Here is a 16,265-nt window from a genome sequence, read left to right on the forward strand (position 1 = left end):
TTTTTATCTTTTTCCAAACCAAATTTTGTAAGGAAAGTTTCCTCTTCCTCTGCCATTAGTATTTGAAATAATTTTCATTTTTATTGCTGAAATATTTAAATTTCCTACGGAATAGAACTTTTAGTTTCCATCATTCAAGCTAGACTGTATGGCTGTATAGACAGAAGTGTCAAGGTACTGGCAAAACCTCACATGGTCTTCACCTCTTAGATCACTTAAATCACAGCTGCAAGTAATCATACTGCTCTTTGTGAAATAAGAGAAAGAAAGAAAGGAAGGCCAAGCATTTAGCTTGAAGGGTTTTTTTTATTATTATATTTATTTTTTAAAGTTTGCCTGCCTCACTTGTAAAAAATTCTGGAAGCCTTCCTCAATCAACTGAGATCTCCAGTAACACTTTATTGGGAAAATTCATGTTTATTTGGGTGGAAAGGGGAATAGTGGGGCATGACAGAGGCACTCAGGTCCACGGTATCTAATGGCAGACCCAATCTGTTTAACCAGCCTTGTTGTTGCCCATAGATTGATGCATCGTAAAATCTCCAGCAAAAATGGATGATGAGACATGGAGAATGCAAAGCTCATGATAAAGAGCAGAGAAAATGCAAGGACCCCTAGAAGGAGAAGTTCTTTGCTGTTACCCATACTACCGCTCCCTCTGAGGTAGTTTTCCTTAAAGACTGAGGCACAGAGAGACAAGATACATCATGTGAAATAAAAATCAAAATGAGATAAGAAATTAAACAGTTAGTTACAGTGCAGGCACTTATGCACTATTTTTCAGTTTGTGTGAGAGGAAATCTTACTTGTGGTAATTTTTTCCTCTGATGTGGCCACACAGTACAACCACCTGCCACCCAAATTTGCAAGACTTGGAATGGTTATTTAATTTGTTATCATTCCAAGTGCATTAATTTACTTCATACTGTTTTGTATTTATTGCCAGTACACCATATCCACCTGAAGAACTGTGGACTAGAAAAGACTGGCCCATCAGTCCAGCAAGAAGTAAATGCGAAGTTCCTGAAATCACAAACCTCTAAGGGTGCACATTTGTGCAAGTTCACTATTAATAACTCAACTCGCCACCCAGGTGGCAGAGGAAAAAAACTCTTCTGGCACAGAAAGCAAAACTTCCAGGAGGAAGGGAAGGGAGAGGGCTCACTGTCTGAAGTGCTGACCCTGTGGCAGCATCAGCAAGTACTCAGCGCAGAGTAAAACTTCAGTAAAGCTGACCCCACTCTACATTAACAGAAAATTTTGACTGGGGGCTACTTCGAGCGACAGTAACAACAGGATATTGGAAGAAAACTCTCTGTCAAAGACTACCAGATATGAAATGTTTAGTATTTAAATTATTCCCTCTCCATCTTGTCTTTCCAAAAGGAAGCTCTGAAAAAGAGGCTCCCAGAGCCATAGGACTCCAGAGCATTGGCAATTTCCCCCAGCCTTTATCCTTCATCAAGGAGGACTTGGCAGTGCCTTCGCTTTGCAAAGGTTGCAGATTATCCAACAGTTGAGAAATGAGTCACGTTCCACTTAGCAGCTGACAATTTCTGTCGTGCTTGATGTTTTAACGTAAAAACAGAAAAGATGTCGACACAGCAATGATTTGACATGCAATAAACTTTCACAGTTTTAACTGCATTTGCTGATCCTACACATACTGTGTTTTAATGGTGACTGTTAAGAAACAGCATACCCAGAAATAATCCAAATAAATAAGTGATGAGGTCAGCTTTTCATTCTCAGAAAATGATGTTTAATTATACACAAGCATCACTTCCAGCCAATACAGCAAATGAGTATATTATATAAAAAACGAAGCATCCTGCCATGCCTACATTTTCCATGAAATGAAGATACTCAAGGTATAAACAGAGAACATTTCTAACTGCCATTCACCAAATATGGACTGTAGTTTCTGCGCCAACCTACTCTGAATACATCTATTTTAGAATATGCAGCCCTGTACGCTAGGAAGTGCCTTATGGAAACACAGATTCATTCACAAATGTTATAGGGTTGCCATGGTTCTCTCTAATCTTTCCTCGTACTGATTAGTTACAGCCTGAGGCTCCTACCATAACCGCACAACTCCTTCTGTATCTCTACCTTGTTATTTAGGATACATTAAAAAAAAAAGTTTAATCCTCATATTACAGTTTTCTTTCCCTTCATTCACTGTATACGCTCGTAATCTAAGTGGTTTACATTTACAATGCTGCAAGCAAAAGGGAAAAATGAGACAGGGTTTAAACCCCAGAATTCAACTCTTCGAACAGCTGAATGCTTTTTGTGAAAAGAAAAGGATCCACTGGTCGTTCGATTTCAATTAACTGTTGCATAACTACGCTCCTGTCTACCAGGAAACATTTCGATTTTCTGTGGATCTGCTGAAAACTTGGGGCATCACGTGAAGCTGAGACACCTACTGTTTGTCGGGTAGCTGTTGCCACTTGGTGACAACACACTGGATGGAGAAAAAAACAACCGCTGAAAACATGTCCTTGCCCTGATGAATAGCACTTTGGCACAAAAACACATTCAGAGAATAAATCCCGACTGGCACCTACATGCACTGGTAAGCGCTTGAGCATCTCCAGCTGAAGCCCATGAATACCACAGACCACAGGTAACTTTTGCCTTCTGGGGAGAAAGGGGCATTAACTCTAAACCAAAACAATTCTGTATTCAGACAGCAACCCTGTAATTATTTAAGCATATTAACCTTGTCATACAGATCAAATATGTACTTTCAGGAATACAGCAACCACAGAATTCAGTCCTAGATAGCCTGTGCCACAACCTAATTTGTACTGGTATAACTTCTATCGATAATTTTTTCTCCATCACTTGAATAACTACCCTAGGATACAGAAGAAGACACTATAATCATGCATATAAAAAGCGGACATAAGAAAGGAAGAAGATGGTTTCCCAACTGTTCCTTTTAAAAGACTGACTGCTGGCTTTCTTAGAAGCTATCACTATTTAACTTCTTTGCATTAAAGACTGACAGGTATTTCCTATGCCACTCAGGATACAGCACGTTCAGCTGTATAATAAAGATCGATTGCATGCTACGAGTTGAACAGAGATACAAAACAAACAAACAAAGTGCATGAAATTTCATTTCAGCATTAATATTACTATACATCAAAGGTGCATTTGGGAAAATTATAGAATACATACAAATAGAAACATATGAGTCAGCTTGCAAACGATGCCCTAGTCTCCTTATCTTGGCCTTCATTGGGAAATGAAGTTTCCACAGGTAATAAAGTCTCCGTAAAGTTCAAACCACTTAGGGTTAGTATGCTAACCTCTTTGCAATCTGCCTACAGATTATCCTGTAGCCATCTAAAATACAAGGAATAAAAAATAAAAATAAAAAAAAAAAAGAAAAAAATCCACAAAAGCCAAGAAGTCACTTGGATTCCTCCCCCCCCCCAAGGACTAGAAAATGGATAATGTCTTGTACTGTTTCACTTCCAATCTGTCTGTTTTCAGCTACTACCTCATGTGTGGACCACAATTTTCTTTAATATCCTGCACTAGTTGTGAATAGAGATAATTCATGTAACAAAAAAGGTGCTAAGACAGTATTCTTATTCTGCTGCACACTGGTATTTCTGGCCTTCCCCCCCGAAATGGAACAGTGGGACAACTTACTATTTCCAGGTACTTATAGTATAACACCACATGGAAACGGCCGTCAGTTCAGGGTCCTACTGCACTGGGCACCATACTCTCCAGAGCACACTTCCCTTCATAAAGAGGCACCCCATTGCCCCCACGTAGCGTACCAGCTCAGTAAGCATCCTACATTATACAGTACTGAGCTCTGCAGATTTTGGAGAACTTAATGCCTTAGTAATATTCACCTACTATTCCTCTGCAAACCCTATAGAGTATTTTAGCTTGGGAATCATTTTAGCTTAGTGATCATAAAAATCACATGTTCTTTCTACACAGATTAGTATTTTGTAGAAAACCAAAAACACTGGTGGAGCTCAGAGCTCATATCAACAGTCAATGCTGTAAAGAATTCTTTCCAGTCTACTGTAAGCTTCTACCTGTACTCACGCTGTTCACCATAGTCAGTGTACCTCTTTCTGCTTCTCTGAACCTATAATTATGTTTTTATCTTTGTTTTTTTCAAGCAGCATTTTCAATATTTAGTCTAGTATCCCGTAATGGTAATTTTTCCTTTATGCACAACTCTTATATCCTGAAATGCACCTTTGGCTCCAGTCAGTGATGTGAAAAATACTGGCTAAGCAATTTCTTAAGAATATTCAAGAGTAAATTTTAGAAATTTACTACACCAACAAAGACGTTCCTAAGGGACATTTTAAGCTTGCGAAGATTCTCCCAGGGCAGTGCAGGTAGCACCCCTTCCCTCCAGCACCCCCAATGACACAGCAGCATTACCCCCCTCTTCCTTTTTCCTCCTTCCTGCCTGCCTCAATGGAATATCTATGTGTATTTAAATTATAACACTTATTTCTTTTGTTCGGTGATGCAGTTACATATGGTCTCCTGCCTGCCACAGTAGCATGCAGGATTTACCAATCCAGCACAGACCATTTATCACAAAGTCCAATATCCTGCTTCAGGACAGGCTCATAATTGCTACTTGAATAGAAAGTGAAAAATCCCTGTAATGTAACTGAGGAGTTGCAAAATACTGCACAAGGCAGAAAAAACCTGTCCCCAACCCTAGCAGGAGATCAGTTTACACCTAAAGCATGAACAGAGTTTCCTCTCACTTTGGTTTATACCTAGATGTAAGTTTATGGTCATAATATTATGCAGACCTACTTTTAATCCACCCACAGCATATGAATCGGAGGCTAGTATGAAACAGTATTTCCTAATAATTGTTGCTAGTTTACTGGTCTCCCTGTTCTTGTTAGTGTCAGAAAGGGGAAGAGATCTATTTAGTTGACCTTGTAAACACCCCAGGACACTCACACATGACCATCTGTCCTTTTTCAGGATAAGTAATTCTGCTTTTTGCAATCTCACAGGCATCTTCTCCAATATCCTGATAATCTGACAGCAACAGATTGATGTAAATTGCATTATATATTTGCTGGTGCTGCTCTCTAACTACACCTTCATTTGAGCAACTTTGTTATAATGTTGATGCTAGGCAAAGAAGGCGACCACAGTGTGTAGCCAAAGGGAGCAAGAGCAGGAAGAAAACACAGGGAGGAAGAGGTGGGAAGAGAAAAAAAGAAAAGCTGAGTAACAGGTGAGGAAACAACTGTCTGCCTTGGAATAGAAGAGCAGGAATGCCTGCTATTCCTGCTGATGAGGCAGGAGAAAGCTGCCCATAAACCTGACAGCGAGCCTACGGGCTTAACCATACTTAGACTTCCAGTAACCAGAAAAAACCTCAGGGAAGGAGCACGTGCTATGCACAAACTGAAATGCTGAGACACTACCCACAGTAACTTCAGCTTGTGCTGCTGGGCCGGCCTTTGTAGCGCACATTTCTCTTGACATCGGGGACCGAGGAGAAGCACGCTGGGAGGTGCAGGTGGCTGCACCATGTGCCCACATCCCGGAGCTCGGGCAGCCATGCAGCGCTCCCAGCGCTCATTTACCTCTATCTGTTCAGGAGCAGCGGGGAGGGAGCAGGGGAACTCCATCAACAGTAATTGTTCCCAGAGCACCCCAGACAGAAGCAAGACCCGGCTGTGCCACGCTCGTTTTCAAAGAAAATAACTTCAACCCACGCCGTCAGAAACAGAGCCAACTACGGTAACGTGAAACAATTTTAGAAGCAATAAATTAGGATTAGGATCGTTTACAAAAATATTTTGATACTGTGGACACAGTTTACTTTATTCAAACAGCTCGCTTGAGATTGAGAGGACCAGGAAGGAATTTTAAGGAGCCTAAAATGTTTTCTAAGTCAATGAGTGTAGTCTCTGGTGTGAAAAAGGAGTAAGGGATTATGTCAACTGCCCACTCGTCAGCAATCACTCTCCTAACACTCATCTGGGCTGTGAAAATAGATTTTAAATTACTTGTGAAATAATAGCCATTATAGGGTCCTGTAGCAATGGCAGATTCTAAAAACGAACACTGGATTTACATTAATGGAGGAAAAATGTGGGTGGGCAAGAATGCCGTGACAGCCCCTAGGTTTGTGCAGCATGTGCTCCTGATCGTGGCATGCCACCTCCACTGTCCTCCCATTCAGGCCAGAGAAGCACCTTTTTCTAATTCCCTTTGTCTTCATGAGCTTTGATTTGCTTAGAGAGTACAGTTTTGCAGCTATAAACCATTGCTGTGGAACCAAATTTAATCTTTCAGAAGCTTAAGAACTGTGTTTTATAGAGCGGTCTCAGTTATAACTGCACTATACTTTGGTCTTCAAGTTTTTAATCTTCTTTTACTGTCTTTGATGTCTGCTTTGTTACATTTAAAAAATTGTTATCACACAAATGGTATCCAGAAAATTTTAATATGCAGTAGAGAACCTAAAAGAATACTTATAATTAGAAGCCAAGTTTGGATTACAAAATCTGGTATTATTTTTGTCTTGTGCCATGAGTTTAATCATGATTCTCTTTCCTTTCTATGAATCCATCTACTTCAAGTGTACCATGGCAATTGCATTGCAGAGTTTCAGCAGGACAGGAGCTTAGGAAAGGCTTCACTCCACCTTGACCAGTCCAGAGCTTCCACCAACTGCAGCCTCTGCTGGGTATGGTACACACCTCTGCCAGCATCAACTACTGGCAGTAGTTAAACAGCAAAACGGGACCAGCTGAAAGATGAGTTACTGTACAAATGATCACTTAGTAATCAAAGAGACAATTTTACTGGAACCATGGGAAAGGCAAAAGAAAGGCCCTTCTAAAGTAAATAAATAACAGGAACCACAATTGTGTCCAATGAATGCAGAATAAGAAACAATTTTCCTTGTATTTAATTTCTGAAATGTGCCTAATCCAGACATACAGAAACAGATCCATTTACTTCTTTTGATGCAGAAAAACACTCATTTTTTCTTCAAAACATAAGAAACCAGGATGCACAAGTGTATTGGATTCCTCTGCATTCATTAAATTGAAATTATATTGCTACAATTGAACTCATATGAAAGAAATAACCTCTGCAGTTCTGATCTTTTTTCTTTTCATGTAAAAGAACAAGTTTTGGATAAACGAACTCTGGCCCCAAATTAATTTAAGTTCTAAAAAACTTTGATTCCTACAGCCCATTCTCATCCTCCCTTTGAATCAATTCAGCGTTGAAGCCTCTCTTGAAATGGTACCGCTATTCAGTTGTCTTGCATCAAATGGAACAAGCAACTAAAAATCAACAACAAAAAATCAATCACCAGAGAAATTACTCCACCTTGACTCAAGTTTCATGGCATTTTCTACACACTGTTCCTAAAATGCCACCTTCCTGCCAGCTGTAAAACCTTTATGTTGCTACCAAGGACTTCAGCTTAAATCACTTGTTTCATAACAGTTCTTTCCTATCAGTATTTCAATTAATCTAAGGCACTTGAATACTAGAACTCCTCCTGGCCATTTAAATTATATGACCCTGTTTCAGATTTTGAATAAAAGTGATTGACAAGGAATTTATATGTTGGGGGGGGAAAGGGGTAAAAAGAAATTGTGTATTGAAGAATGAGAGCTCATATGCTTTTTTTATAATTTCAGCTATTGAATTGAATTAGTTTGATTAGTTGATGAATAATTGAGTAGTTTCTATCCAAATGGATCTAAATATAGAACACAGCTACAATGAATTTTAACTTTAATATGATTTTACTTTTGCTGAACTTGTTATATAGATAATGATGAAGGAGACATTTAAGTATCACAGATAAGTACAGTCATCTAAGCAGAACCCAGCCCATCTATGTGCACAGAATATCACAAGGACTTGGTGGCTGCAGTTGAACACATTGAAATTCCAAGGCAATAGCGGTAAGAAAAGAGCTTTAAGGACTGATCTTCACGGTAACACATTTGAAGCCTTAGAGATTCTGGGGGGATTCCTCACTGTTTTCTGAATTTTCAAATAGAAGTGGCAGCAGCAATCCCTCCAACCTTGAAATGAGACAGGAAAAAAAAAAGCCCAGCTACTTAGTGACATGGGTCACCATAAACATCTGCACCCATTCCTCTTTAAATACAGTTATTTAAAGGTCTTTGTCCAGTTATTCAATGCCAACTTAAACTTTTTACCTACCAAAGGGATAACTTCACCCTCTGTAATCACTGTCCTTTGAAATAAAAATGTCCGCCAGAAGCATTTAAGACCATCAGACAGCAAGGAGACATCAAATGTTGAGAGGATGCATTTCATTTGGAATCCATGCTTGATAGTTTGTTCTTAGCACATACGTTAATACTGCCTCTACAATGCTCTCAAAGCAAAACCAGATAATATGAGGTTGTTTTTTGTTTGTTTGTTTTGTTTTGTTTTTCCCCCTGCAGGTTCCAGAAGAAAAAGATGCTGGATTTATTCTTTCATGCACGTGCTCTGTTGATGCAGTTAGGTGCTTCCAAGATGTGGGCCAAACAGAAGTGGAACACCAATCATCTTTTTTACTGAATCACATTGGAGCTGCAGCTATGCGTTTGTATTTTACTCTACAGGTTAGATGGAGAGATAATCTTGCAATCACAAGAAAGGAAGCTCCATGTGCTCTAAGTTACTCATTGGGTCTTATATTACACGGAAAGCTCCCTTTAGAAGATTATGTAACAAAATGTTTAGTCTTTTTATTGTGTTTACCATAACTCACCACTGCATAGTATGCATTTGACAAAATTTATGTCAAAAAGACAGCTAAGCAAATTTTTTCCTTCTTCATAGCCACTGACTACGGACAATGTCTTTATGTTTCTTCTAAATACACTTGTTTCAGCCTTGTTAGACTAAGTCAAATCTTCAAAATTTTTAACCCTTATCAACACTTTCCTAACACTACATTCAATAGGAACATACAGGACTGTTAAGCAGTTTGGATGATGGTTTCTGCCAAAGACCTTTGATGTTCCCAGAATGGAAGGGAACAGCTTGGGTGCAGTTCGGTCAAAAGACCTGAAGTGAAGGCAAGCAGCTTACAGAAACGTTATGGAAAAGGGAGGTAGCGAATTTATTGCACATGGCTCTGCATCTTAGAGCATCATCTTAATTAACCTCAGAGGAAGAACATTCCTGGAATTAAGAGTTAAGCATTTAATTTCATGTGAGAGGAGCGCAAGAGCCACAGTACTACTCAAAGATTTTATCCCATGTTACCACTGACAGCTGCCTTCAGGTTTCCTAATTTTCTTCAAGCAAAAGTTCTACATACTGCACATTAACCAGAGAAGTTTGGGGGTTCTTTCAAAACTTTTATAGTTCTCTAAGTGAAGCATTTACCTGCATCAACAGATTCACGTTTGCAGCTGCCAAAAGTCTCAAACAAAAACAAAGAAAAGCCTACAGAACAGACTATAGTTCATACTTGGAGTTATTAAAGGACTGAAGAGACATGGAAATGAATATACCTATCCTAAAATGAAGATGATGTTCAGGTGACATCAAGTATTCAACAGTCTGTCAGTTCCACATTCCACTTGTATATTGTAATCCTTATAATCTTATCTACAGTAATTGCACTTTGAATTTGAGACACATTTCCCTTTTATTAGATATAATAAAAGTCAAACAGACTGAAATCATGTGATAATTAGAAAGAACAGCTGCCACCACCACTGAGATGAACAACCATTGCCATTCTGTGCACAGCAAGGGTGAGTTTGGCGCACGTTACTAATGTAGGCAGGATATTTTTTTCTTTTCTTATTGCAGTTTTGTGATGTAACTCTGCGATGTACAACCCAGTCACAACATCAGACTGCCTGGTAAAGGCAAGCATAGCATACAGTGATAAAAGCTTTGTGATAAACTCCTCTGTGTCAGGAAGGCACAGATACAGCTTTCCTCCATGAAGACCATGTATGTTCTCAGAGACAGAAAGCAACAATTACAGAAACAAGCAACAATTGAGCAAAAAATCAATCCCTCCTGGTCAAGGAGAGTTATGGCACCTCCCCGATGATAGGAGCTGTCAGGCACAGAAGTCTAATGGCCTAATGATTAAAACAGCGTTGAGGGGCTAGCATCATGAAAATAATGAACTGTCACATCAGCAAAAGAAAAGTTGCTTTTCTTCACCAGAAAAGCCGGACATGCAGAATGTAAATCCAGTATGCCTCTGCTAGCTAGAAATTCCGTTATGTAAGGAAAATTTACCAGCAGTTCTATCATCTGAACAACGCTCCATGAAACAGCTAGGAGACTGCGTCCTTCTTTTGTGTTTGCTTCGCTTCGTGGGGAATTGTTTGCTCGTAACTTTTTTCTAAATCAAAGCGTACAAGCTGAAATCAAAGTGCACAAGACTGAAGTGACTGCATTTTGCAGAGATGTATGTACCCGTACCATCAACAAAATAACCTCAATCTATTCAGAAATAAATGCACAGATCTAGTTCCTACATAAAAAATTAAACATGGAGTGGAAAACAGCCATGCAGGATCACTCTGATCCAGATTCAGGAACCTACTTAACGTGGAGGCTACACTGGTACCTTCAAGGTATCTGCAAAGCATTACACTCATTCTAGATGAAAAGACCTCACAGAATAGCTAAAGTGTTGGAATTGACTTTTGAGAAATACAAATGCAGAGGCCACACCAGTCAGATGTTGGCTTCTAGCCACAGAAACAGACAAAAATTTTGCCAAAGCTTCAGGACGCATCTAGGACATTTCTTATCACTGTTTTCTTGTTATAGAACTATATTAAGCAGTGTTTTATATGGCTAGATGGGCTTTTGTTTTACTTTTCCCCCTATGTATGAGCAATATTGGAATGACTGACATTTAAGAAGCTTTTAATTATCTTAAACAAAAATACTCCAGTGTATTCTCTCAGTGGTCAGATAAACTGACACTACAGAGCCTTACAACCTACAGAGGAGGCTTTTGCATTGCACAGAACATGTGTCCGGAGAAGCAGGTGGAAGAACTGAGAATATGGGACAAGGACCACTGTAGATGACACATCAAGTCCTGTCATACACTTCAGAAGGGGGAGAAAGATAGCCTGTTACAAACTGCAGGATGTTGGAAAGAAAGCCTAGCATTTCTGTGCTGCAGATTTTACCTGGTTTCAGTCATGGGCTAGAACTATAGGATCAGGCCCCTATAAGCTATAGAGTTACACTAGCAATAACACATTAAATGTCGTGCCTTTTTTTTTGTTTGTGTTTTTTTTTTTTTTCTTTGACACATAAACTTGGCTTTGGAGAAACCGTTAAGTACTCTGCAGAAACAATAATGATTTGTGCCTTTCAAGAGGGCAGAAACACGGTGGAGTCAAAAATAGCATGGGATGCAGTTAAAAACCCTTAGCTTTTCTACGGAAAGTACTGGAAAGAAGTTAAAATAATTTTGCTAAGAACTACAAGAGCTAAGAAACACAAGACATTACTTATAAGGAGATATTATTGTGATAACTTCATAACTACTACTGATAATGCAGTAACTTAATTGGCTTGTGTAAATTGTTTTACGCAATTAAACTCTTTGCACTTCAGTTATTTCCTCCACTTGTCAATTACTTCTACTCACTTTGCATCAAAAAAAGGTACACTTTCCCTTCCTTTAGTGAGATTGTTACTGAATTTAAACTGCAGGAACCCTACCTGTGTTTTCTCTTTTGGTTAAAAAACAAAACTTTTTTTCCCCCCCAGAAGGTCATATCTTCCAAGGCAAAAAGCACAATATGTCCTCAAAAGTGCGCATACCAGGATTTGCATACATACAACTTCCTGGTATCCACACACATGTATGAGCATGATAAAATTAGAAGGGAAGATTATCAGTGACTTATTACTGTTTTTTTGATTTGACTAGTACTTTTGTATTTGTCACCTTGTTAACTTAAAATAAATGTACTCCCATTAAAATAATATTCAAGTTTAATATTTAAAATATTTTAACTTACCTCACTTTTTTCTTTGCAAGTGGAAGAATGAGTCACCCTACCTGGATTTTCTTTCATTTGCCACTTTACTCTGCCATACGCAAATAAAAGATAAAGCTAAGTTTTCATTAAAAAAAAAAAATGTTGTGCAAAGGGAGTGCACTCATCTGAGCAAACGTATGCTTATAATTCTTAGTATTTTATTATGTTTGACATGGCCTTGACAATTATTCCCTTCATTATTATGAAGATGATATCTGTCCATCTGTTGTGAACCTCAGCTTCCAAATTAAGAGTAAGTGCAAAAGTAACCTCTAAGAAATTCAAATTTGTAATCAAACATTGATATGTAATCAATGTTTGTAATCAGACATTGAAAAAAACAAGTGAAGACCAATTAATTAGAAAAACAGAAAGCAAGCATCAAATAAGCACACAGGTACTCAAAATCCAAAATGGAAAAAAAATAGAAAGAACTATTTGGAAAGGAAGGTCTTGTGTGAAATACCTCCCCAGGAACACATCAAAGCAGGATATGCCAAATGACATGTTTTATCTGTTAATTTACTGAAAGAGTTCAGACAATGCACCATTATTCATACATTCGTTTTTTTACGATCTGTTACTACGATGGCAGATAGATATGGGATAAAAGAGATTAGGATCTCTCCCCTTTCACCCACCCACAGGAAGCTCATACAACATCTGCCCCTACTGTCACAAAATACCTACAACGTGATCAATCAGCCAGCTTGGCCGAGAACTACATCCATCCATGTGCCTGTAGTGTCCTGGTTGTTTCTCTCCCAAGCTAAGTAGCCTTCAAATGCTAACCACAGGAAGGAAACACAGATTCGACAGAAACCTGTGCCAGTCATTTAGCAGACAAAATACTTACTGAAGTCATGAAAAAAACAATACCATTGCAGAATATCAAACAATGAACTACTTTAAGTGCTGTTTTTCATAGAAAATTGAGAACTTGACCATTAAAGGCCATTAAAGTATTGTATGGTAGTTTTGTTTGAACAGAGATGCTGTACCTTGCGTCTTGACCTGAATTACAAATCATGTAACGTTGTTTACCCAATTTTTCTCTGTAAAATTAGATACTCATTCCTCTAACATTGCCAGTAGTATTTTCCCAAATGTCAAAACCTTCAACTTAGAGAGAGCGATATTAAACATTCCACATTTCTGGACCATTGTATGTCTGGGGCCCAGATATTGAATGCAGATAGAGGATGGGGGGACTCCAAAGCTTTCAAGCATGAAATGCTTTACTAGCACTGCAAATAAAATCAGAAGCCAATACCTTAAGAGATGCATTTTCATAAATATATTGACATGCAGGTGTCATGTTTTTGCAAAAGCTGAGCAATACCTTTGTTCCATCCCCCACACCTTCCTTCAGCTACTGCATAAGTTTAAGTAAAAGTAAACTTACTTGCAAATGTCATCTTCTGGGTCCTCAAGCCCAAATCTTTCATCAAAAGTAAGCTGTATCCATACGTTTTCATCTACTGCTACTAATCTCCACACTAGTACAGTGTTGCGCGGGTATGTATGTGGAAACTTGGGGCTGTGAATACTTCCATTAGTAGTCACAGTAATTATCTTCTCATGCTGAGGATCCTGCACTCCTACAGTAAAGAGAGAAAACATGCATCAATATTGCATTTCTTCTCCTTTTCCTAAAGTGTCTCTATAACATGCACAGAAAAAGGCCTTTTGTTTTGTTTTCTTCTTCAAAGGAATTCCTGCATGGAAAAATACATATAGTAACAACAGACAGAGATAAATAATATTTTGCCGGCAAAAAGTTATTCAAGCCCAAGCCTCAGCTGATGTTCAGAAAGCAGAACACTAGTTCAAGTGGAGGTAAGAGAAATGTGGCTGTATAGTTCCTTAGACTCCAACACTTGAACCCAAGACTGGAGTCCTACAGAAGCCCAGCAACCCAAGGGACTACAGCACACAGGCTGCCAATGGCTTCAGGCATTTGTTACTGGAAACTGCAGAGATCACATAAGGTACAGGGAGAGATCTGCTCACACCTCACACCTACCACAGAAGGACTGGTTTCAATTTGTCTCTAGTTAGTGGAGACTCTTATATTTGTTGGGTCTGGTGATAAGGATTTTGATGGCTGCCTCCCTGCTGAGGGCTGTATCAGAACAGTTATCTTGATACAGGAACAAAGCTGGGACATGCTATGAGAAAGTCACCAAGTATACGAAATTACACATTTACTGACAAGCCCCAATAGAGGGCATTCCGCAAAATTCTTCAGCATTGTTAAGACTACAAAACACATGTAGAATTAAATGCCTTATGTGGCAGCAAATAAATTCAAAAGAAATAAGCCAACTACTTTTGATTTTAAAGCACACAGGAACAATGAAACTGCTTTAAAAAAAAATAAATCTCTTCAAGTGATGAATTCACAACTGCGAGTAATTACCAAAAGGAAAGGACTCCTTTGGTGTGCAGTAGCAGGGACTGTCAGGGACACACAACAGCTCTCTTCACAATACCTCAAACAACCTCATTCCCAAGTGCCCAACATTCCCAGGAACTCATACTCAGCAGCTGGAATCAGCTTATGGGGGGGGTTTAGCTGCAAACAGCAGGCATTGACCTAATCTGCATACCTTTCAACATCATGACATGCAATTACAAGATCCCTAATTGACAAAATTTAATGCCATAAGCACATCAAAGCATAAAAAAAAGCTATAACACAAAGCTTCTACTGTATTTAACTTTTTCTTAAAATGTGGATACAGGCAGGTTTGACATTGCAGGCAGTAAATCATAGGAATCATCAGTTACCTAATTAATTTTAGTAACTAAATATGCTTGCAGTTTTATACTGGAAAGTAATTCACATAATTCTCTTTTTGACAATTCATTTTATTCTGCAGTTAGTTACTTCATTGCTGTTTGTTTTATAAGCAGCATTATGATGAAGATACATTTCGAGCTATGTAAGATGTCTATGCTTCAGTCTACAATGAAAACATACACTGCAATTGTTCCTTATTATAGCTACATGTGAAGGCTGACAACTAAATGAATATATTGCAAGAAAAGAAGGCCACAGAAACAGCATTGCAATTTTAAAAGAATTAATCTATACTTAAATGTAATTTAAAGTCTGACAGACTTTTGCCTTCTATTCTGATGGACTCATGCTTTCTACTTGTGGTATGAAAATGGAAATTTTTCTTTTAAGTGGAATTGCTGCTTACATAAACTTGATGGAGTGTGGTTTTGCCAGTATCCACACGCAGTTACACAGAACTGACAGTACAGTCTTGTGTACACATAAGGGAGGACAGCATGCAGTAATAAGAGAAAAGCACAAAGAAAGGAGGCATGAGAGACAAGGTTCCTAATTTAGACACTTCCCTGGGTTTTTGTTAGCTGAGTCACAAGCATTTTTTCTCCAACGTATAGCATGTCAGCTGAGATCTCCACATTAAACACAGCAGCCAACAATAATAAGTGACTTTCCCAGTGACCGGTACACCAGAGTGTTATTTCCAAAGTATGCAGAGGAACACCATTTCACTGATGACACTATATTCAGTGGTTCTTTTTGTCTTTAAAAGCACACATGGGATTACAAATCACATTATATCTCACAACATGGTGTTTCCTTTTCCACCATCAATACAATGATAACCACAGCACTGCAAGTAGTCCAGGCATATCAAATGAGAAGTCACTAAAAAGGGCAAAAGAACAAAAAGGCATATTGCAATTTAGTGAACAGGACGTGCCTTCATTTGTGAAGGAAAAATGTCTTTTACATACAACGTTGTTCCACAAAAACATCACATTCTCATACACATCACTTGCTCCATTTCAAATATTTGCTCTTGCACAGTGGAATTTCTTCTCTTACAAAAGAATTATTTTGTATGACTACAAAGGCAAGTAATTGCTGTCACTGGAGATTTAAGCTTGCTATTTGTCTTCAGATAAGCTGCAATATTCCTTTTTATCCATTCTACGTAAACAAATTGTACCACCATACCATAAAAAGCTAGACTTCTCCTGAGTTCATGCATGTTCTGAAAATTTCTTTTGAGTAAATTGTGTAAAGAGCACAGCCACCTGAACTCGGCTAAGTTGACACTATAGTGCCTATTTTTGTGTGTGTGCGTGTGTGGAATGGCTTTACAATTACTGCCTTTATTTTTAGGGATAAATCAATCCACCTTACACTTA

The 16,265-nt window shown here is 38.5% G+C and overlaps 1 protein-coding gene across 2 annotated transcripts in view; it reads right to left on the minus strand.

Annotated features, from left to right (window-relative positions):
• The window catches only part of PDGFC (platelet derived growth factor C), a 120,915-nt gene that overhangs the window by 37,288 nt on the left and 67,362 nt on the right, over positions 1-16,265 (minus strand). For both annotated transcript variants that reach the window (XM_066996100.1, XM_013175316.3), the window contains one exon: positions 13,474-13,669. In XM_066996100.1, coding sequence (XP_066852201.1) covers positions 13,474-13,669 — 196 coding nt within the window. The remainder of the gene's footprint in view (positions 1-13,473; positions 13,670-16,265) is intronic.

This window comes from Anser cygnoides, chromosome 4 (genome assembly GCF_040182565.1).
Source record: "Anser cygnoides isolate HZ-2024a breed goose chromosome 4, Taihu_goose_T2T_genome, whole genome shotgun sequence".
Classification (NCBI taxonomy): Eukaryota; Metazoa; Chordata; class Aves; order Anseriformes; family Anatidae; genus Anser; species Anser cygnoides.